The sequence below is a fragment of the Mustela nivalis genome (assembly GCF_964662115.1).
Source record: "Mustela nivalis genome assembly, chromosome: 9".
NCBI classification, from domain to species: Eukaryota; Metazoa; Chordata; class Mammalia; order Carnivora; family Mustelidae; genus Mustela; species Mustela nivalis.
In genome coordinates this window covers 89,686,173-89,709,973 of record NC_139028.1, presented here as the reverse complement: position 1 = coordinate 89,709,973, position 23,801 = coordinate 89,686,173, and the positions used below count along the sequence as shown (strand labels likewise).

At 36.0% G+C, this 23,801-nt stretch overlaps 1 protein-coding gene across 1 annotated transcript in view; it reads left to right on the top strand.

Annotated features, from left to right (window-relative positions):
- The window catches only part of LOC309873366 (doublecortin domain-containing protein 1-like), a gene marked incomplete at its 3' end in the record, with an annotated part of 78,000 nt that overhangs the window by 36,373 nt on the left and 17,826 nt on the right, over nt 1-23,801 (top strand). The window contains exons 4-7 of the mRNA XM_082748868.1: nt 778-1,047; nt 2,269-2,425; nt 2,896-3,058; nt 21,780-21,985. Of these exons, the coding sequence (XP_082604994.1) occupies nt 778-1,047; nt 2,269-2,425; nt 2,896-3,058; nt 21,780-21,985 (796 nt within the window). The remainder of the gene's footprint in view (nt 1-777; nt 1,048-2,268; nt 2,426-2,895; nt 3,059-21,779; nt 21,986-23,801) is intronic.

The window sequence follows — 23,801 nt, the reverse complement described above, 5'->3', positions numbered from 1 at the left end:
GTTCATCTAAATTCTGTTCCTCCAGCTTAACTACCAGCTAGGGTGATCAGCCATCCCAACTTGTGTGAGACTGAGAGACTGAGGGAGTTCCAGGGGTGTGTGCCTTTCAAGGCCAAAGCCAGGGCAGCCCTGAGCAAACCAGGATGAGTTGGTCACCCTAATCCCAGTCTGCTATGAAGCCTTTATCAACTTTATTCCAAACAATGTAAGTTTGCCTTCAAAGAATTCATTTTACATTTATAGTTAATACAAACCCATAGTTCTAAGTGGCTTACTTAGCATATATTCTCTCTTTATAAGAGGATAGTTTGCAAGTTTCTTGAGGGTAGAAGCCACATCTCTTTAACTTTAATATTTCCTAGTACTAAGCAGTCTGCTAGTTTTTAATAAATGAAATCTGAGAATTTAAAAATTTTAGTTGCATTGTTTCAAGCATTATACAAGCTTTCTTCTTTAATGGAGTAAAGCAATTCAATTTAATGATTATGAATGTGGGCTTTATTTTAGTATAGGCTTAGGTTCAGTTTCCCACCCTGTCAGCTTCCTGATTATGTTAGCTTTGTCAAGTTAATTGGCCTCTCTGAACCACAGTTTCTTAAATCTGTAAAATGGGGGTACAAATAGTGCCCACTTTCCAGGGATGTTGTAAGAATTTAACAAAATTATGACCGAGTGTGTAGTATTTTGTCTAGAACATAGCACACAAGCAGTTATGGGGTAGTTAACAAGTAATTACAAATCAATTCACTATATTCTTCCATGGATTGTTTCTTTCAGAGAGTATATGTCATCCCAGGCAAAAGCAGTTATTAAAACTACTGAAGATTATTTGCAGCCTCAGTTTGGCCCCAACAGACTTTTACATTCAGCGGCAGTATCAGAAGGGTCAGGACTTCAAGATTGCTCCACACATCAAACAGCATCAGATCATAGCCATGATGAAATATCAGACCCATATCGCTACAAATCAAACAGTAAAAACAATTCTTGTTTTATATCAGCATCCAAGAGAAACAGACCTGTCAGTGCTCCAGTGGGTCAACTGAGGTAATCAAAGCTGTTCTCTGTTCTTTTAACCGACTGCTGAAGATTTTCCTTTGAGCAGAATTTATAATGATTCCGTTGACTATTTCAGACATTAAAATGTAACACATCTCTAGGGTTTTGTTTCTGTTTTTGTTTTGTTTATTTTTTTCTTTGAAAGCACCTGAGTAGAATGTTGCTAATTGCACTTGTGGAAAACATAAGGTACACTTCAATTTGGATAATATGAAACTCAGAAAAAAATACTTGAAGGAGAATAGGGCTGGGCTATAAAATATCTGTTTACCAGATATTTGTTTAAAATAGAAATGCATACTTTGGTATTTAATCAATATTTTGCAATAAAGTCAAATTGAAATAAACTCATAAAACCAGTTTGTGTATATATTTTCACATCAAGATTGTTATCATAAGCTGTTAACCTGAGAATGAATGGATAGAAGAAAATGTTGGGAAAAGCAAAAATCAAACAAAGAGACTGATATTCCCATTATTTTCATAGGTTTGATTAGGTGTGTATATTGTGATTTTAATTTACCTAAAGTTTTTATTTCAAAATGTTTACTTTGTTTCTGTGGCATTAAGAATTAACAGGTTTAATTAGAGAACTCTGAAATAAAAAATACGACATGCTAGTCATTTGCCACGTGCTACTTTTGATGAGAAAATAATAAGAGTTGAAAGTGCTTCTGAATGAAGACAAAACTTAGAAATTCTCCCTTTCTACCTGCAAACAAATTTGAGACGAAAGCAGTTACAACTAACTTTAGAATAAGAAATTTAGAGTAAGAAAGTATTTGAATTTCAAATCTTTTTAAAAAATCAAAGAACTTTGATAAACATGAAAACTTAAGGGAAGATCTTAGCCATTTACTATTTCATGCTGTTACGACTATGTTACTGTTTTTTGTTTTCTAACAGGAACACAACATGTATACATATAATTTTTTCTATATGAGTGTTATGTTTTATAAGTTAATTGATAAAAATCATTTATTGCCAGATAGGTGTTTTACATGAACAGTTTTAGCAGACTTATCCTGGGTTAAATTTTTAAAAATATTTAAGTAGATATGGACAATCTTAGCCTATAAAAAGTTTTTTCAAGGAATACTTGAGAACAATCATTAGGGTTGATGTCTATAAAAAATGTCTAGGATAATATTTATTTAAATGTTTTTACTAATTAACATGTACCAATTTTGTGGGTTTTTTTTCCTTCAGAGTTGCAGAGTTCTCTTCTTTAAAATTTCAGCCAGCCCAGAATTGGCATAGATTGTCTCAAAGATGCAAACTTCATCCTGAAGTGATTACAGTAACAGCTTACAAAAATGGATCTAGAACAGTCTTTACCAAAGTTACAGTACCAACCATCACCTTGGTAAATAGTGTTCAAAAGTTTTCAGTGCTTTATTTCTTCCCTTACTCTTTTTATAATTTAAGAAATGAAAAAGATTATATTTATTGTGTTAAAATTTTCTTTTCAGTAATGAATCTGTAAATTGCTTATATATACATAGATCTCACAGGTATTTTATTTCTTTCTTTTTTATTGATATGTATATTGACTTAAACAGATACAATAGCTTTGTATCTTGTGGAGTTATTAAACTGACAGAATAAGGACTAAAATTAGACAACCATTAGTTTGTCTCGGTGCTGTGATTTACCTTTTATTTTATATTTTCAAGTGCTAGAAAAAAAATATTGGTGGAGTTACTTGAGTTACTTAACTTGGCCAGTGACTCAATGGGTGTCTGTTTTCATTGTTACCACCTTTTGTTTCATGGCAATGTGTTGCTTTCTTTGTGCTAAATCACTTTCTCTTACCTCTTGCTTGCTGTCTTCTAGTTGCTGGAGGAGTGCACAGAAAAGCTGAATCTGAACATGGCCGCACGACGAGTGTTCTTGGCAGACGGCACTGAAGCCCTCAAACCTGAAGATATACCCCATGAAGCCGACGTTTATGTTTCAACAGGAGAGCCCTTTTTAGATCCATTCAAAAAAATTAAAGGTAAAAAAGAAAAAAAAATACCCTACCCCCACCCACAGTAAATTGCTTAAGGGGTGCAATTAAAAAATGATTTTCATCCTGTCTTTTTTGCATGGTTTAACAAAACTAATGTTTACGCATTTGCAGCTCAGTAAGAGGATAATGTGCTTAATGAAAGAAAAATCCACTGACAGCCACGTTTATTGCCCTTCATTAGCATTGGTGCTTAATTTAATATAGATCTGAATAGACATTAGGGAGCCTGCAGGAGGTTAAATGGTGAAAATATAATAAATTAAATCAGAGATTATTGAATTTACTGTTTAGTTTCTGTGACACCCAACAGACATAATTCATTAGATTTATTCTCTCAGAAAATACTTCAAAGTTTCAAGTAGCATTTATTCATTTACACTCTTGGTCTTTTTTCAGAGAGCATTAACAGGACTATGAAAATGTGGTCAGAATGAACACACAATTCTTATATATATATGCAATTTTCCTAACAAAATTTTTCATAAGGTAAATGCAGCAGCTTGACTTTTTAAATCTTGCAATGTGTGTGTGTGTATATATATATATATATGTAATTTATATTTATATGTATATGTATATACAATATATACACAAAATATAACATGTATTTTAGATCTATTTGCTGGTAAGTTCTGTTTTTAAACGTCCATTGTTTCTAACATTTCAGATATGTGATTTTCTAAAATAAAACAAATATTTTTCCTTTTTCAGTGGGAAATAATACATTTTAAGAAAGAAATGAAAATACCATCTAAGAATATTCTTACACGCATGTCATACCATAGTCTGTTATTAAGTGCTATATATGGTAATTACATTTAAATGACATAAGAACTTTGGCATACAAATTCAGTGTCTCTAACTGCTATATTCCCCTAACTTTTAATACCTTATTAGAAGGATTTTCTTTCTGCAACTGCTACAAAGCTAGTGAACCAAGGACAAGTCTAGGCAGTAATTGCATAAGTGGAAGAAAAGTAATTCTGGAGTTCATTACAGATGAGGTGATGAAAATTCTTCCTCTATTAATGTTATTATATAAGATGATAGTAGGATTTCTATCTCTCTGAAAATACTTGATCATCAGGAAATAATTTCCTGAATTTAGTAGAAAGTTCAAGTAATTTGGTTCAAGGTAAAGAAACTTGTTGCTATAATACTCATTAAAAATTACGTATGCAAGAAAATAGACCCATATATTTTTCAAATCTTGATTTAACTTTAAACTATGGCTGCTTTTATTTTGTGTTCATTGGATCATTTATATAAATCATCTTCTGTAAAAGCATGCATCCTTGTGGGTAAATGTTTCTGTGACTATTTTATTTTTTTAAATGTATATTTAATGGGTGTTTCCTTAAGATCCTTGATTACTTTTATTAATAAGAAATACTTGCCTTTCATATGATAATGGTATTATAGAAGAGATGTATAAAAATTATTTATAGTTAACTTCTTGGAAATTTTCCTGGACATGTATGCCTAAAATAACAGTGTCACACATATGACTAGTGTGGTAGATGATTTTTAAATGTACAAACTAATTTCCTCCTACTTTCTGTTTTCTCTTTTACTCTTTTTAAAGCCAAGTCCAGAACAAAAAACTTCTCTGCTTTGTCTGCATATCTTTGGCTGTGTTTCACTGTGACATGCACTGCTGTTCTTTTAGCACCAAAATGTTGGCACACACTCCTGAAAATTTCACACCATCTCTTGCTGGATCAGCAAGCTTAACCCACCAAAATCTGGTGTTGTGCAATGGTTTTTGACTGATAATCAATCTTTATGCTGCTCGACAGTTGTTGCTGGGACACAGAGTAGAGCAGGTGGCAGATGTGCCTTGTCTTTTGAGAAAAGAAATTGTAGGTGAGCTTGGACACACACTAGCATATCACATATCCATTAAAAAGACCTAGGATAAGTACAATAGGGAAAAAGCCACTTGTCTAAATTAAGCTCAAAGATAAACCTATAAGCCTAAAGAGTGATATTTGGTTTCTTCCAGAACCTTAAGAATATAAATGTAAATAAGTATTATCTATACATAGTACAGTCTGTAACTTGACTTAAATATTTTGAGAGCAGTGTGGGGAGATTTCATATATATATATATATATATATATATATCTCACATTCACATGGACCTTTTCAAATCAGGTTAAAATTATCTTTCTTATAAGTGTTTTATGGATAATCAATAATTTGCCAATTTACTATGAGTGTACCTTAAAAACAAGACATGTATGAATAGCTTCGAAGATGGCAGATAAATTTAGAGTAAGGAGGCATTCTAAAGGTAAATAAAGGGAAAACAGCTGGCAGAATTGGGTGTTACTATTTTATCTTTCTACATGAACATGAATATTTTATATGCAATTAAGCAACAGGCATTAGAGTCAGTAATTGGTCATTACTTTAATATAAAGATTTTCATTCATTCAGAAAACATTCATTGAGAGCCTACTATGTGCCAGGTACTAGGCCAGTTCAGAGAGAGAGATGATAAAAAGGGGCTGACTTCTTTTTTATCATTATTTATCATTATTCTCTCATCTCTGATATTAAATTTGGTTTAATTCAATTTGATCTAAATGTAAACCAATAAGTATTTTCTTAAGTATCTACTATGTATGCAGTCCTGGCTTAGGGATAGAAGTCCTGGTCTTTAAGGAGCGTAAACTTGAGTAAATAAGTTATAAATCCTTAAAACTGAGAACGCTATTCAACAATGTAAGTCAAATGGGTCCTCCAAAGGAAAATTTACATTATTTCTGCTACAGGAGGGCCAAAGAAGTCTATGTATATTTTGGCAATTATATTTTCATATTTCATGGTTTTCTTATTCTTTGGAAAAGCAATGCAGTTAATGAAAATTGCCTCAGAACTATTCCCAGATTTACTAGGATAGAAAAAGTCCTAAGGAACATTTCTGATTTTTAACTACCTTACTACCCCTTTTGAGTACCACTGTTGACAGTCAGTGCCACCGGATTTAATAGAAAGCCAGAGAGCTATTCATCACATACCTCGAAACACAAAGCTTTCTTATAGAGGTCAAGCCAAGGTCAAGACTGACATGAAGCATTCCCTGTTGAAATGCAGTATTAGAATAATTCTTACATTTTGAAGTTAAATGCCTGAGCAGAAGACTATGTATGGGAAAAATAGAATCTTTTTTATAAGGACTGTTGATGAACATCAACTGTCTGATTAGGTCATATAATAATGGTGAAGATTCTGAAATCTATTAATGACTTTGTTAGAATTTTGATGATAGAGTTAATGATTTGTTTGAAGAAGCATTTAAAAAGTTTTCTGATCCTTGGGCATGCACTTTAGGTTTTATTCACCATTTCCTGAATCTTCTTTAATGGTGGCACCGTGAAAATTCTTACATCAGATTCATAGGGTTTATAAAAGGGTAACTCCTTTATAGTTGCTAGAAAATATAAGCATTGCCAACCTAGCATAAGATATGCCCTGCAATTGTTTAAATGTCTTAAAGAAGATGAGAGAAAAAAACTGTTTAGACCTAACTTATTAGGTCCAAATTCCATTGTATGGAGTTCTGACAGTTTAAAATTTTCTTTAGTTTTATATTTTTATTCTTTTCTGTATATTCTATTCTACTGTTTGGCTTTTAGAGCTATCATTTACAGTAATTCATTTCAGTCCTGAGTTTTGTTAACCAGAAGTGAAACTGAGTACTATGAATAAGATTTTACATCTTTAATATACTGAATTGCAAAGATTTAGTCACAGAAAAAAAAAATCCATGAAAAGTATTCTTGATACTACACCTAAGATCTAAATTTAAACCTAGAGATTTTCTGCTAACTGCCATGTGATCTACAAAATGAAATAATTTGCTGTGACAGCTTGTGATTGACAAGAATATGTGTGAGCACATTTAAAATAGGCCATCTTTTCATGTAGAAGTAAATGTCAGTGAAATGATGGATTCTCATCATTTTAATTATTGATGATTTGGAAATATTTCAATTCCACGACATACAGGACACATTCTAAATAGCAGCATAACACTTTTTCTCCTATCTGCGTCAATAATGAAACATTCTGTCATATTTTGTTTTTCAAAAAATGCATTAGTTTAATGAACCTGGATTCATGCATTATATTTTGTTCCATTATGTGTCTCCTGAATTTGTTGATTTTTAAATGGTTGTGTTAAAAGCACAAGTTTTAAGAAATAACTCACTACCCCACTCAAATCACACCTAGCTATTCTTGCTGCTAGATCTCAATGCTATAATTTTGACTAAACCAAGGACTGCTTTAGTCCACTAAAGCTAACATTGGGCTTTGTGATGATTACCTATGGGGTGAGCACTACTTAATTTGAGCAACTGCTACAGGAGTTAGGGTGGGCTTTCCCAAATTCCTTATTATCATATCGTTTGAATAGTATTTGTATTAGGCAAGAGTATTTGTCAGTCCATTTTATTTCTGACTTAGCTGCATATATTCAAAAACAAGAATACGACATCAGATAGAGGATAAAAACTCAATTTCTTCTGAGATGGCATATGATTCTTTGGGGTGGGGGTGGGGGGACCGGCAGAGGGAAAAGGAGAGAGAGATCCCAAGTAGGTTCCATGCTCAGCACAGAGCCCAGTGCAGGTCTCAGTCTCACAAACCTAAGATCATGACCTAAGCTGGAATCAGGAGTTGGGTGTTTAAATGACTGAGCCATTCAGGCATCCCAGTGCCATCCTCATTTATCTATTTTTACAAGTGAGGGTAAAACTTAGGCATGTATTTTATTTATTTCTCTATCACAGATGTTTAAAACCTGTAAGTAAATATGTAGAATATCTTTACTATATAAACAGATGTAGACTTAAAGAGATGGACCCTCCAAAAACTGTCCTTAGCTAATAGGGAAATCAAGAGCATGTGATGCTGCATGTGGCAGTATCTTTTTATGGTATAAATGACCAAATAAATGATTGAGAATCATCTAAATCCATGATATATTCATGAATTGCTAAATTGCACATATATATATATATCCTTTATATATCCTTTATATATATATAAAGGCTATACTTGTTTAGTGAAGGGGCCTGCAAACCTATAACTTCCCTGATAATTTGAGTACTTTGTGCATGTCATGCCTGAGTTCTATGCTTTAAGTGTATTATATTTGCTGCTCACAATTCCTAAGTTAGTACCTCAACTCCAAAATCTTATATACAATTCCAAATCCAGTATTGCAGAAGATAAAACAATTTTTTCATAACTCATTTGGTAGGAGGATCTTACTTAGTATAACTCATCAATTGTTTTATTGGCAAATACTATGTTTGATGATGGGCTACAATCCTAAACTTGCTGGATGCATTACTTAATATATAATCTATGCACTATTAGGATATATGCACTGTATTTAACACTTTTGAATCCAAAAATTCTACTTATGGAATTATATCTGACCTTAGGGAGTTGGGGTAAGGCCTTTTTGTCATAGCTGCCAAGAAACCAGATAAATTTTAATTCTCATACAATTTTAACTCAGAAGGGTTATAGATACTGTCTTTATCACCTCGAGTTGTTTGCTAAATGGGTAAAAGTGGACAGAGAGAATATCACCCTCGCTAGAGCTGAGAGAGTATGTGCGAGTACATATAGTTCTCCATCTAAAAGAAGGCAGAGGAATAATTAAAGACTGTTCATTCATTTAATCATAATATTTATTGATTCCCTATATTGTGACAGGCATTGCTCCAATCTTAAGGTTATGGCATGAACAAGAGAGAGGTATAATGGAGCTTAGTGAGGTATAAGGAACAAAGACAATGACTATATAAAGAAGTAAATAAAGTATTTATTGACAGTGGTGTTATAAAGGAAATCAGAAGGGTGGTATCATAACAAATAGTGTCATGGAAACAAAAGGAAGTATTTTGTCGAATGAAACAGGCATTTGTAGTAAACTCTAAATCAAATCTTTTTGGCAGGGGTTTACCTTTAGACCATTAGTTTTTGAAGCTTTGAGACATCTACTAGGAAAGACTTGAGAAATCGTTATTATTTAGTGGCAAGTACCCTAGACTTGAAGGCAGATGATCTTGCAAGATTCTAGTTCCTTTTATATGTCTAGGAATAGATTGGTCATGCTTCAATGGCCTTACCTTTAAAACTGAGGTAATAATATCTAAAAAGATTATTGGATATTGTCTTTGTTTCTTAAAAAAAGATAAATTATTTGAAAACTAAATGTCTATAAATGTCTAGACTGAACAGAACATTGAGAATAGCATTTCTTAAACATAACTAGGATTCTTTTATTTTTTAACTTTTTTTTTTTTTTTACAGATTTTATTTATTTATTTGACAGACAGAGATCACATGTAGGCAAAGACGCAGGTAGAAAGAGAGGTAGGGAAGCAGGATCCCTGCTGAGCAGAGAGCCCGATGTGGGGCTCCATCCCAGGACCCTGGGATCATGACCTGAGCCGAAAGCAGAGGCTTTAACCCACTGAGCCACCCAGGCATCCCCATAACTAAGATGCTAATCACTATTAAAATCCCAAGCCTATTATTAATCAAAATCTTGTGTGCACTCCTCCCTCCGCAGAATATCTAGGTAGATAGGTTCAGAAAAACCAAACAGAAGAATTTCTCTCTGCTATTTTCATTATTGCCAGGGAAGCAAGTGCAGCGTGAGCCTGGGCAAGTCACTTAACCTCTCTGAGTCTCAGTTTTCTTATTAATAAATTGAACCCAATAGTAGATACCTTGCAGAGTTATGAGTATATAAAATGATGTATGTAAAAGCCTAACATATATAGTAGGTATCTAAAACATTGTATTTCCACATAATCTTTGTTTATTTTCCTTCTTCTGCTCTATGTCTTGCTAGGCACATTTCTACCAGCTTTTCATGCAGGTTGTCACAAGTCCCTGATTTTACTACCAAAGGTATTTGCTAGGTCTGCAATCTTAAAATGCCCACAACCAAATTAAAATCCCTGCTGGGCACTGGGTATACATAGCATGATATGGGAATCTGAGTTAGAGCCTTTGAACTCTCACAATATTGTGCTTTTTGCCTTGAGAATTTGTTCAGGGTATAATTCAAAGTCAAATCCTTTTTTCAAAGGAGCCCCAAGTGGCCTTGTTCTGCTCTATTCCAAGAGTCATATTTTAAAATATGTTTATGACCCAAGGCTAGCCTTCACTTTAAGCTGCCATAACTTATTTCAGTAAAGTTCATAGAAAAGTTCAGGGAAAGGGTGACAACATTTTGACTGGCACAATAGATGAGATGTTTGTAATTTTAATCAAATTTAAATTGAAGACATACTTCAAATGATATGTCAGACTAGTGTTACTGAGTTAAAATCTAATGACAACCACTGTCATTATTAGTTAAATATAGCCATCATGCCTATAGCAATACATGATGACACTTAAGAACATGCAGAAACAACACAAGTATTTAGAGAAAAGGGAGGGACTAGAAACTCTGTTGAACACAGGAATGTGACCTGGATTATTCTATTTACCAAACATAGAAGCAATTGTATTTTGAAGAGATGATATAATTGAGTATAGCAGTATGTTTTCTTACTGTCAGAGCATTTATATTTTATAAACTTATCTTGCACCCGTGAAATGATTTGCTTGTTCATATTTAATGTCATTATCTATACCTACTTGACAATCAGAGCATTAAACTATTTTCAAGTTTATTGCCCAACTACAAGAGAATTAATTTAAAAAAAAAATAAGGTTTTTAATAAGCTCACGTGTTTGAAATTGCAAATGTGCTGCTTTTATTTTGGTAACAGAAGGTAGTATTCTTTTGCCTGGCACATGCAAAAGGGAAAATTACAACGTGGGAGCACCCAGATTTATTTAATTTTATGAAGTAGACTGAGAAAATGTAATGGTATTATAGGTAGACCTTCTAACATAGAAATAGGATAGAAAGTGCTTTAACTTTTTCATCATTAAGTTATAAACAAAACCATGAAAATAAGATGTGGATTCTTCAAAATAAAATATAACCTATGATTGGGGCATAACGTTTTCTAAGTGCTGAAGGAGAGTAAACTTATGAATTGTCAAGGGGACTTGGCAATTTCTGAGTATGTGGGATATGTTCTTTTGGGGAGTACTTTCCAAGGTTATGCTAAGCCTTAGAACTTCACTGGAGTGCAACCTCCACTGCTGTCTTGGTGATTTCTTAACTTACTAGAGAGAAGCACTTGAAGAGAGGAAGACAGGAACAGGTCTGATTGTGTGCTTTGGAATGCAGTAGATGTGGCTAGCAAATTTATTTTTTTTAAAAGATTTTATTTATTTATTTGACAGAGAGAAATCACAAGTAGATAGAGAGGCAGGCAGAGAGAGAGAGAGAGAGAGAGGGAAGCAGGCTCCCTGCCAAGCAGAAAGCCCCATGCGGTACTCGATCCCAGGACCCTGAGATCATGACCTGAGCCAAAGGCAGCGGCTTAACCCACTGAGCCACCCAGGCGCCCCGTGGCTAGCAAATTTAAAGGAGAATATGAGAGGGGCCTGGGTGCCTCAGTGGGTTAAAGCCTCTGCCTTCAGCTCCTGGGGTCCTGGGATAGAGCCCCGCATCCAGCTCTCTGCTCAGTGGGGAGTCTGCTTCCCCCTCTTTCTCTGCCTGCCTTTCTGCCTACTTGTGATCTCTGTCTGTCAAATAAATAAAATCTTTAATTAAAAAGTTGGGTGTGTAGGGACTGAGACTTTACTTGTACTGCCAAAAAGGTAGATATTCAAGAACTCTTCAAAGCGGAACTCCAATGATCCTGCTGTTGAGACCATATATGATAGGCATTATATTTGGTCCTACTCTCTGGGGAAGCTCCCACTAGTAAGAATAAGCTCCCATTGCATTCTCCTTGTCCCCTTTGGTAATCGTCAGATTTGTAATTAGTTATCAAATAAATGTCTCTTGTTCCCTCTAGACCAAGTCAGCTTAGGGCAGAAACCTTGGCTTCCTTATTCACTATCATTTTCTGGTACAGGGTCTGGCACTTAATAGATGCTCAGTAAATGCATTCAGTGGGTGAACAAAAGACCAAATGAAATAGGTACCATGGTGAACCATCCATACATCAAGGAGGTAGCTAGCTGCCAGGAGGGGTAGAAATAGACCTCATTGTAGCAACAGGCTCAGCTATAAACAGTGAGTGGATGTTTAGGAAGAGTATATTAAAAATCCCCTACCCTAAATTCATATGTAGATTTGTGAATGTTCCTGTTTGGCAGGGGGCCAGAGTAAGCCAGCCCAAGAATAATTACCTTGCAGAGAGGCTAATGGTTATGCTAATGCTTGTCTGAGACCAGACAATGGTCAGAAGTGGAGGGCTGGGATAAAAGATTCTCCCAGGAACTTGTAGATCTGAGATTTTCAGCCCTCCTCCATCCTCTCAGGAACGCCCATTCTTGCCCATTATCTCCCCTCAATCATTCTGTTGGTGGTGGTAGTGGTGGGGGGAGGAGGAGTACACTCTTCTTTCATTTAATACTTCTCTTTGTAGTTCTCATATTACCTTGCATGTAGTCAGTGCTTGTTAACTGTTACTGAAAGTAAGGAAGTAAGAAAGAGGAGATGGTGTAACTTTTGGGAAGGTTCAGGGCCAGGCTCTCTGCAGTGCACAGCTGAAGGACTATGGAACTAGACTCACTCTTTTCCAGTTCTGCCATGGGGGTTAGGTGGAGAGGCTATTTTTTAATTCTTACAAAGGTAGATAGCCTCAGCCCTGGGAGAGGGATACCATGGTTTTGAGATGAGAAAGTTAGGAAAAGAGAAGTATAGAAAGCTTTTGCTAGCTATGGCTAATATGTTTTCTGAGAAGCCCAAAGTGAGTTTAGATGGTACTAAGTTTTTTTTGTTTTGTTTTAATACTCAGACTGGTACCCTGCCCCCACTTACCCAGCTGTCCCCTTTCCATTTGATTACTTCTCTTTCTACCCACTCCCAGCCTTGCTTAATCCTCTTCCTCAATAGCTAAAATTTAGTCAGGTCTTTGCTGAGCATCTTCAGATTCTCCATGCTGGAATGGAAGAGTCAAGATTCTGTTTCTCTGGAGCTCCTGGCTGGCTCAGTCAGTAGAGCGTGACTTGATCTTGGAGTCATGAGTTTGAGCCCCACATTGGGGATAGAATTAATTTTTTTTAAGATTTTATTTACTTATTTGACAGAGAGCAAAATCACTAGTAGGCAGAGAGGTAGGCAGAGTGAGGAAGGGAAGCAGGCTCCCCGCCGAGCAGAGAGCCCGATGCAGGGCTTGATCCCAGGACCCTGAGAGCATGACCTGAGCCGAAGGCAGACACTTAACCCACTGAGCCACCCAGGCACCCCTGGAGTTTAGTTTTTAAAAAATATCTTCCCTTCTGCAACAAAAAAAAAAAAAAAAAAAAGAAGAAGAAGAAGATTCTGCTTTTCTTCTTGCCTCTGGATATAGTAATGCTTATAGTGACTGTCAGCCCTTACCACATTTCTTCATGTAAAGACATATGGTCTGAGAGCTATGATAGAAGAATCACCTTGTATTGCTAAATATGAGGATTCCCTGGTTCTCTAGCTGTTCCCATGGCCCACATTTTGAGACATGCTGCTTTAGAGCTGTCCTTTTCCCTACTATCCCAATAGCTTTGTTTCATAGAGAAGTAGATTGTGCCTTACATTTAAGGAAGATTTTTCCAATAGTCTCACCTGTCTGAAAGTTGGAATGGTCTGCTGTAGGAAGTGTGGGTATTCTAAACATTGTGCACAGACTCTAATCTGACTACTTCCCACCTTCCTTTCTCCATCTCTGGCCACTGTGTGTTTAGTCTTGTCCCAGTAGTCTATCATATTGTTGCATAATTCTACATCATTTCCTCTATCTGGAACATATTCTCACTCTTTTGCCCATCTCTGTGTCCTTTAAGTCTTACCTTATGTTTCTCCCTCAGGAAGCCTTGGCTCCCATAAACTGTGGCAGGTATCCCTACTCCCTATTCCTCCAATTCCTTGTGGCCATCTCTGGCCAGTCACCTGCTATATTTTGTGTTTGTTTTCTTTTATAGTCTTCCCGAACAGACTGAGAACTCTCTGAGGTCCCCTCTGTGCAGGCAGGGATCATGTGATAGGCTCTCAGTGTATGTTTGTTGAATCAATAATTGAGTAAAGGAAGCACGTGGTTAGAATCAAGAATTTTTAGTTTCTTTCAACCCCAGGGTTTTACAATTCTGAAGCCAGTGCATTTTAAGGCCCTAAGCCTATGACATTTTGCTTCTTCCTACCCTGCGCTGTCTTTCATGATAAGTATTTTGGTTTCTGAGTAAATTCAGTGAGGATATGCTAATGAAAAACCTAATTAATCATGAATATAAAAATGTAATTTTTCAAAATACAAAGAAAACATAAGTCAAGTTTATATCTATCTAATGAAAATATTAATATCTACCTAATGAAGTAATAGTCATGCTCTTATATGACTGTTTGACAAATATTCTACAAATATTTATTAAACATTTACTATGTGATAAACCCTATTTAAGGTGCTGGTTATGCATCAGGGATTAAATGCTTACATTAAAGATATGTGATCAACTTTTATTATTTTGTTAAATATCTAACAAGCACCACTTGTTTACAGTGTGCTAGATACTAGAGGCACACAAGTGAAAACACATTCCCTGCCCTTGAAATACTCAAGGTCTAACAAGGACACATATACAAAAATAGAGATGCTTAATAAGATGAGGGCCCAAGATGCAGTTGCAAAACCCGAGAGAAAGATAGATCAAAGAAAGCTTCCTGAAAAAAAAAAAAAAAAAAAAAAAAAAGAAAGCTTCCTGAGGAGGTGGCATTCCATTAAGGAGAGAGAGAGAGAGCCCAGCAAAGAGGGAGGTGAAAAGGCATGGTCAAAGTTTAGAGTCAGAAAAGAGCATGGTGTGTGCTAATGGGTTATTCACAGCTCCCTGAATCTCTGCTGAGCAGGATTATTTCAAAATCTTTTATTGCAGTGGTTCTCAACTGGAGATAATTTTGACCCCTGGAAAACATTTGGTAATGTCTGGAGACATTTATAGTTATCCTGACTGGGAAGGTGCTATGGGCATCCAATGGGCAGAGGCCAAGGATGCTACCAAACATTCCATAAGGCACAAGACAGCCATCACAACAAGGAACAAAGAAATGTCATTACTTGCCAAGGTTGAAAAACCTTATTCAGACTGTTCTGATTGACCACAGACATGAAGATCTATAAACATTTTCATAAGGACACTTTACCAAATTTTAGGCGCTGAGGGCAGCTGCATTTTAGATGGTGCTAAGACGGGAGTATGGTAGAGTATGGGAAGTCTAGTCATTTTAAATTAGTAGAATTCTTTTATTACTTTTTACAGTGTCATGATTAAGATAGCAGACTCTATCTTAATTGTTCAGCCTGGGTTATCTGATTTCTGGTCCACTTAATGGAAGGATGATAGAGATCAAGTGGCTTAATTTCTCCAGATCTCATTTTCCTCGTCTATAAAATGGAGATGATAATGTTACTTACCTCCTAAGGTTGTGAAGATAAAATGAGTTAATGTATATAATTAACACATTGCTAAGTTCTTGTTGAAAATCATGAGGATAATAATAATGTCACTATTTACTGTGTTTCATATTTACACATAAGTGTTTTATCTGTAAAAAGTCTTTCCATCCATACAACAAATATGGGAATTAGTATTACTGTTCCCATTTCTCAGTTATGAAAACTAAAGCAGGGGCACCTGAGTGGTTCAGTGGGTTAAGCCTCTGCCTTCCACTTAGGTCATGATCTCAGGGATCAAGCCCTGCCTTGGACTCTCTGCTCAGTGGGGAGCCTGCTTCCCCCTTTCTCTCTGCCTGCCTCTCTGCCATCTTGTGATCTCTCTCTCTGTCAAACAAATAAATAAAATCTTTAAAAAGATGAATATAATATTTAAAAAAAAGAAAGAAAACTAAGGCAAATGAGGCTGATTTTTTCCCAAGATTACAGAGTTAGTAAGAGGCAAAGTTAAGTGATATTTTAAAATTTACTATATTATGTGTTTTATCTAGACTCATCAAAAGTTCTTTCAGAAAACTGATTTGAAACTTCGCAAATATGATCTCTTTTTATTTTAGAGTATTTTTTAAGTGAGTAAACTGTCCTTAGATGTTAGCAGGTAATAGAATTATGAATATATTTCTTTTATCAGAATAAGTTATATTGGAGTAAGAGGTAGGCTTATTCATTAATTCATACAGCACTTACTAAGCACCTGCTCCATGCACTAGGTAAAAATTGTGTTTTCACTTAGGTGAAGCAGACAGTGATGATATTAACACAGGGGGAAGTGTCAGTGGTGGACGTCTTCACAAAGAGCAGAAGGGAAGGTTGTCCAAGCTAGAATAAAGTTTTTAAGACAGATGACCCCCCAAATTAGTCTTAAGGTATATGTAGCATTTACCTTAAATATACTTGGAGTTTATTCTAGTGTATACCACCGCTAGACCTTCATTTGCAAACCATCTCTTCTTGGAAGGTTTCTTCTTTTCTTTCTTTCTTTCTTTCTTTCTTTCTTTCTTTCTTTCTTTCTTTCTTCTTTTTTTAAAGATTTTATTATTTATTTGTTAGGAACAAAGGGAGAGAGAGTGAGCGAGCACAGGCAGACTGAGAAGCAGGCAGAGGCAGAGGGAGAAGCAGGCTCCCTGCTGAGCAAGGAGCCCGAAGTGGGACTCGATCCCAGTACGCTGGGATCATGACCTGAGCTGAAGGCAGCTGCTTAACCAACTGAGCCACCCAGGCGTTCTGGTTTCTTCTTTTCTTGAAGATATTCTCTACCATGTGGTCATCAATGAGCGTCAAGGTGGTATATCAGTCGTATTTAAGTTCATACTGGGGGATGTAGAGAATAAAAATGGTAGGTATAGCTATACACAGGCAATAAAGTTTATTTTGCATAACTGGTATGTTATATAAAGTGACATAAAATTGAATTTTATCAGTTGAACATTTAAATAAATGCACAGGAAGAATTAACATCTAATAATTATACTATGTGCAGTAACTTATATACAACCTGGAGCAAAGTAATAATAAAATATAGCCTTGATTCCTACCTTCTATGGGGTTAAGTATGGAAGAGAAATAGGATCTATGTTTATAAAATATTTACATAATTCCAGATCATTTATGTTCTTTTCTTAATATATAATATAGGACCTGAAATGTGGTATGTTCTCAAACATTACTGAAAGAATGAATATATGGGTAAATGGTATAGACTGCATGTGCTCTGAAGATAAAGACATGCAAGTTTGGAGAGTGTCAGATTGTCAGTAAACTCTTCTGTTAAACATAAATTTAAGCAACAGAATGGGTCTTTTTCATATTCCTCACAGGGTCTGACACATAAGATGGATTCAATAAGTATTTGCTGACTATCTGACAGACTGGGTGATTGACTAATGGAAACTTCAAAAGTTAATTCCAAGAACTTTCCCTTCAGGCAATGATAAAATTGATGTTTTAGGAAAATTCAGCTATAACTGGAGTATAGGATGTCAGATATAATGGTGGAAAATAAAATACAATTAGGAAGCTCTTATAGATGATAGAGGACTGAGAGGGAAATGGACAAGCAGTTTGGGCTGGGAATGGAAAGGAATAATGTTTTTTAATAATGCTTTTAGTACTCAGAAGAAAGATAGCCAAGAGTTAGGTTTTTCTTCTTTGACTCTGTCTTGGGTCAGGTTCCCTAGAAGCAGAGCCTGAGATGGGGGTTTTTGTATGAGGGACTTAGTGAGGGAAGCAACAGAACAGAGGAAGAGTTTGGACCATGTGTTCAGCTGAAGTCTAGCCTCACTTTGGAGTGGGAAGCATACCACAGAGTTGCCCCTCTGTAAGGCCAGGGGACTGACCATTATGTCCCCCAGGTCAGTCATTAGCTGTGGGCTGGACCCCTAGGTAGGAAGTAAGGGACGATCACCTCACAGGAGTTTTCTTGCTAAGTGGCTGGTTCCTTTTAGCCAAGGACAGTTCTCAAGAGAAGGATGCAGTTGTGAGGTATTAAGAGGCTCTGACTCACAGCAGCTAGAGTTTTGGTACACTTGCCTGATAAAAAGAATTTGGTGGGGGAGACTACCAGTGTGATCTACTCCCTGCTATAGTCTGTTCTTCATACATTGCCCTGCTGGGAACCTTCTAGTAGCTTCCCTTTACATCCAGAGTAAAATCTAAACCCTTTATCCTGATCTATACAATCTGGCCTCTTTCTACTTCTGTGGCTTGTACATTCTCTCTCTATCCAAACTTTGTTTTTCTTTCTCAAACATGCCAAGCTCATTCTCGTTTCAGAGATTGCCTTGATATTTTTTCTGCCTGGAATGCTCTTTACCCCCAGATTTTCATGACTAACTTCTCATTTTACAAGCCCGTCTCTCCCCTCAGATGTCACCTCTTCAGAGAGACCTTCCACTATCTATCTATCTATCTATCTTTCTTCCTTCCTTCCTTCCTTCCTTCCTTCCTTCCTTCCTTCCTTCCTTCCTTCCTTTCTTTCTTCCTTTCTTTTTTTTAAAGATTTTATTTATTTATTTGAAACAGAGAGAGAGATCACAAGTAGGCAGAAAGACAAGCAGAGAGAGGGAGAAGCAGGCTCCCCGCTGAGCAGAGAGCCCGATGCGCGCCTCAATCTCAGGATCCTGAGATCATGACCTGAGATGAAGGCAGAGGCTTAACACACTAAGCCACCCAGGTGCCCTGTCTTTCTTTCTTAAGGAAAGGGGCTATAATCTGCACAAGTTATTTTGTTCTGTTCACAACTATCACCCTAGTGCATTGATGAATGGACTCCCAAAAAATGTCATTGAATGACTAAGCAATGGTTGGAGAGAATTAGGAGGTAAGGGTTCAAGATCTCCCTAAGATAATGGACAACTGTGAAAGAAGTAGAAACACTGATAAAATTAAGAAATGTGAGGAGTATGTCCAATTTGTGTGGAAAGATGTGAAATTTTGTTTGAGATAACAGGATAAAATATATGGTAGAGTCAAATAGGATAGGGGTGGCTGGCTGGCTCAGTCCTTGTGGAACATGAAACTCCCAATCTCTGGGTTGTGAGTGTGAGCCCCACATAGGGTGTAGAGATTACTTAAATAAAATCTTATTTCTTTTTAAAGGTGTACACTTTCTAGCACTAAATTCATATCCTAGTTCAACCACCTTCCAAGAACTTGCTCAAGTTATTTAAGTTCTCTATGCCTCAGTTTCTTCACCTGTAAATGAAGATAATGATATTTTCTTCTTCATAAGCTTATTAAGAGGACTTCATGAATTAATATCTATAAATCAGTAAAACAGTGTCCAGCTAATAGCAATATTTTAGTGGAATTTAAGGAGTCTACATAGATTAGAGAGAAACCAGGCTGGAACTCAGGTAAGATGGGTGATGAAACCACAGGACAAAATTTAAGGAGGAGCTTACTGACTGTTGTGCACTTGCACAATTGAGTGTGCTCAAGTTTTGCACTGTTTCAGTTTTGCACTGTTGACCCTTCACTTGTCTCACCCTAATCCTGATCCTGGTCTTAGTCCGCAAAGGGGAAAACCCTTTATTGGTAAAATTCTCCAAATCTGGGCACCTCTAACATCTTTATTTCTTTAAGATTTTATTTTTAAGTAATCTCTGCACCCAACATGGGGCTCAGACTCACAACACTGAGATCAAGAGTCTCATGCTCTATCAACTGACCAGCCAGGTGCCCCAGTGTGGGAGTGGTTTCTTGCTCTTGCCAGCCTCTGGGTTGACTCACTGTCTTCTGGTTGCTTTGCCATCTTTTCCGTTACTTAGATAATCAGTTCCTGATTCTTTCTGATCAAATCCAGTAGTGGATTCTGTTTCTCTGGTTGGGCCCTGACTGACATAACAATATATAATATACCCTAATCCTTCACAATAAGCATAGAATTTCTGAGATGTGGGGGAAGAAGCCAATATTCATGGAGAACCTTCAAGGCCTTAGGTACTTTAACATATAAAATATTTCATCTTCATCAGTAATGGAGTGGTGCCCACTGGATACTTTATAGGAGAGAAAGCAGAGGATTATAACTCATAACCGTTTGAGATTCATCCACATTATAGCATATATCAGTACTTCACTCTTTTCCTTGCTGACTAATATTCCATGCTATGTATATACCACATTTTGTTTATCCATCCATCCACTGGTGGATATTTGGCTTACACCTTTTGGCTATTGTGAATAGTGCTGCTCTGAACATGCATGTACATGTATTTATTTAAGTGCCTGTTTTCTGTTCTTTTGGGGATATACGAATTCATTAATGTCTAGCTTGTTTTCTAATTCTACTGTGAATTTTAGATTACAAATGACAAAATACAGTAATTTCTGTAAAAATATCTTTCTCTTCCTAAAGACTTACTCATATCTATAATCTAGTTTTAGTTTATTCTGCATGTTTTGCTCATATTTCTACCTACTGTATAGGTATGTGTGCATGTATATATGTGTAAGTATGTATGTACACAAGAGAGAAAGAGAAAGACAGTGTTTCTGTTTTTTTAACATTTAATGTAGCCATTCTGGGACTCAAAGTCCCCAGAACTATTTGCTTGTGTTTCATATTGATCAAAGAGGCCATGCTTCTTTCAAGGTAAGTGCTAATAAAGAAGGATTATTGAGAAATTTGGGCAAACAAATGTAGCTATTTTCAATTGTATGCAAATAAAATTTTATTTCTCTCATTAGGACAAATATAGAGCAGATGAGGGAGGGATCATTGTAATTGTAAAATCACATAAATTATATTATTTATGTGAAAAGAAAATATAATCTAAAATAAATCAAATGCACAAATAAAAAAAAACCCCAGGTGTAAATTTTTTATTTATGAAATGGAACCCTTTGAAAGGAGAGGAATGCTGATAGCAACCTTTCTATGCAATATACTACACTTCTGTTCTTACCTCTTTTATTTTCAGAGTCATACATTGTAATTTAGTTTCACTCCCATTAATATGAGTGGGATTTTGAAACTTAAATTCCTGCACACATCTTTGAAAATGTATAGGTCAAAGTAAACTGTTAAATGCAGAGCTGGTTTTCACTTTTAGTGAAATATTTTGCTTCTCTCACCAAAGATGTCCTAAAAGGCACTTTCATTCTAGTCACAGGAGAAGAATTATGTGTAAGGTTATTCTTTGGAGGTCATCATCTTTAAAACAACATGGATAATAAATCATATTAAGGAGGGAAAAAAGCATTCTCCCAACCCTAAAGAACACAAAAGTTCAAGATCCATATTGTTTTATAGTAAGTAAAGGACCTTGGACTCTTTCAGTGGACCCTTTCAGCCCAGTGCATTGGATCAGTGATAGAGGCATGCTAAGGTGAATTTTAATTAGGACTAAATTGTGGTATTACTCTTTCATACCCTGAACATCTGTTCCCTTCAGAAATGATGATTTATGCAGGCTATCAGAGCAGACAGCTTGCTACAGCTTATGTCACGGTTAGTGGGAAGCTGGTGGTAGCATTTCAGAAAACCAGCGTCTAAATGGAGACTGGCCAGTGTATATGATATAGGTAAGGGGGGGGAGGGGAAGTATGATGTGTCCATTTCTAGTTTTGAAGCCAAATATTGACTTGACTTAAAAAAAATTCTCTTCTAGACCATCTGTTGTTAATGAAGAAAGTAACTTGGACAATGAATGGGCTGATGCTTCCTACTGATGTTAAAAGACAGAAAACCAAACCTGTTCTTTCTCTTAGAATGAAGGGACTTACTGAGAAGACCTCAGTCCGAATTCTGTTCTTTAAGAATGGCATGGGACAAGATGGGCATGAGATTACAGTGGGAAAGGAAACGATAAAAAAGGTAATGTTGTATGAAATATTAAAATGCAAATTAAATTTCAAAATTTTCATGGCTTTTGAAATGTGTTGGTTTCTTTCTTTTAGATATCAGTGTCAACTAATAAACTGAAATATTAAGAAGGTATTATAAAGAATGCAAAACTTCAGCTGTTTAGAAGCATGCTTACTCTAGTAACATCATAAATTACCTTAATAAAGCAACAAGATTTCTTTGGCTAACATACAGTTGGCCATTTACCTAGTTAGAAGTTATGCTTCTAGTTGGTAATAAATATTTTGTAAAACATTCTAGTTGGTAATAAATATTTTGTAAAACATTTAGGTTGAAGCCAATCTGATCTAGTTCAAATCTAAAATGTTCTCCTTTTCATTTTTAAAATTATAAGTCTTAGGGGCACCTGGGTGGCTTACTCAGTTAAGCATCTGCTTTGGGCTTAGGTCATGATCTCAGGGTCCTGGGATGGAACCCCACAGCAGTCTCTCTGCTCAGTGGGGAACCTGCTTCTCCCTCTCTTTCTGGCCCTCCTTAACACTTATATACTCGTTCTCTCTCAAATAAATAAAATCTTATAATAATAATAATAATACCTAGAAGAACCCTTGCTTCTGGAATGAGTAAGTAAAGTGGAAAATAACTAAGATTCCTTTTTAAAAGTATACATATGCATTTTTTTTAAAAGATTTTTATTTATCTGACAGAGAGAGATCATATGTTGGCAGAGAGGCAGGCAGAAAGAGTGGGGAAGGAGGCTCCCTGCTGAGCAGAGAGCCCTGTGGGGCTTGATCCCAGGACCCTGAGATCATGACCTGAGCCAAAGGCAGAGGCCCAACTCACTGAGCCACCCAAGTGCCCAGGCACCCCTCCACATGCATTTTTAAAAGCAAATCTAGATGGGTCTAAGAAATATCATGTAACAATCAAGCAAACTTTAAGAAACAAATTTTGTCATATAAATGCACGTTTTTTTAGGGGGTATGTGTATTTCCCAGATCATCTTTGATCTGACAAAAATATGGAGGAACTAATAGGAGTTTGAAGAAAAAGTTTTTTTTTACAAGACAGGCTAATAATACCAACTAAAATTTATTAAATATATATTAGAGAGACAGTGAAACATAACCAACCTGTCCAGGTTTTAATCCTGGCTTTGTCATTGAATCTATGAGACTTTGGACACTTTACCTTCTCCGAGCCTCCATTTCTTTTTCTTTCTTTCTTTCTTTCTTTCTTTCTTTCTTTCTTTCTTTCTTTCTTTCTTTCTTTCTTTCCTTTTTCTTTCTTTCTTTCTTTTTAAAGATTTTATTTATTTATTTGACTGAGATCACAAGTAGGCAGAGAGGCAGGCAGAGAGAGAGAGTAAGAAGCAGGCTCGCTGCTGAGCAGAAAGCCTGATGCAGGGCCTGATTCCAGGACCCTGAGATCATAACCTGAGCAGAAGGCAGCTGGTTAACCAACTGAGCCACCCAGGTGCCCCATCGAGCCTCCATTTCTTCATCTAAAAAAAGTGGATAATAATAATGCCTACCTCACAGAAATGATAGGAAAATTCAGTATGGTTTTCTGCATGGAGTAACAGCACCCAGAAAGTTCCCAATAAATATATGCCATTCCTATCTTTAGAACTAATAAATATACATCTACTAGAAATTATTTCTTTTACTAAAAGGAGAGATTTGTTATGAAATCGATAGGTATAAATCATTTTGTTATGCCAGAGTATTTTCAAAATGACTGTTGCTTGAAACGGGTGAATAGTTGACTAGGTAGATACTGGGAATTGTTCTTATTGAAATATCTATTTCTTCCTCTTCTTATT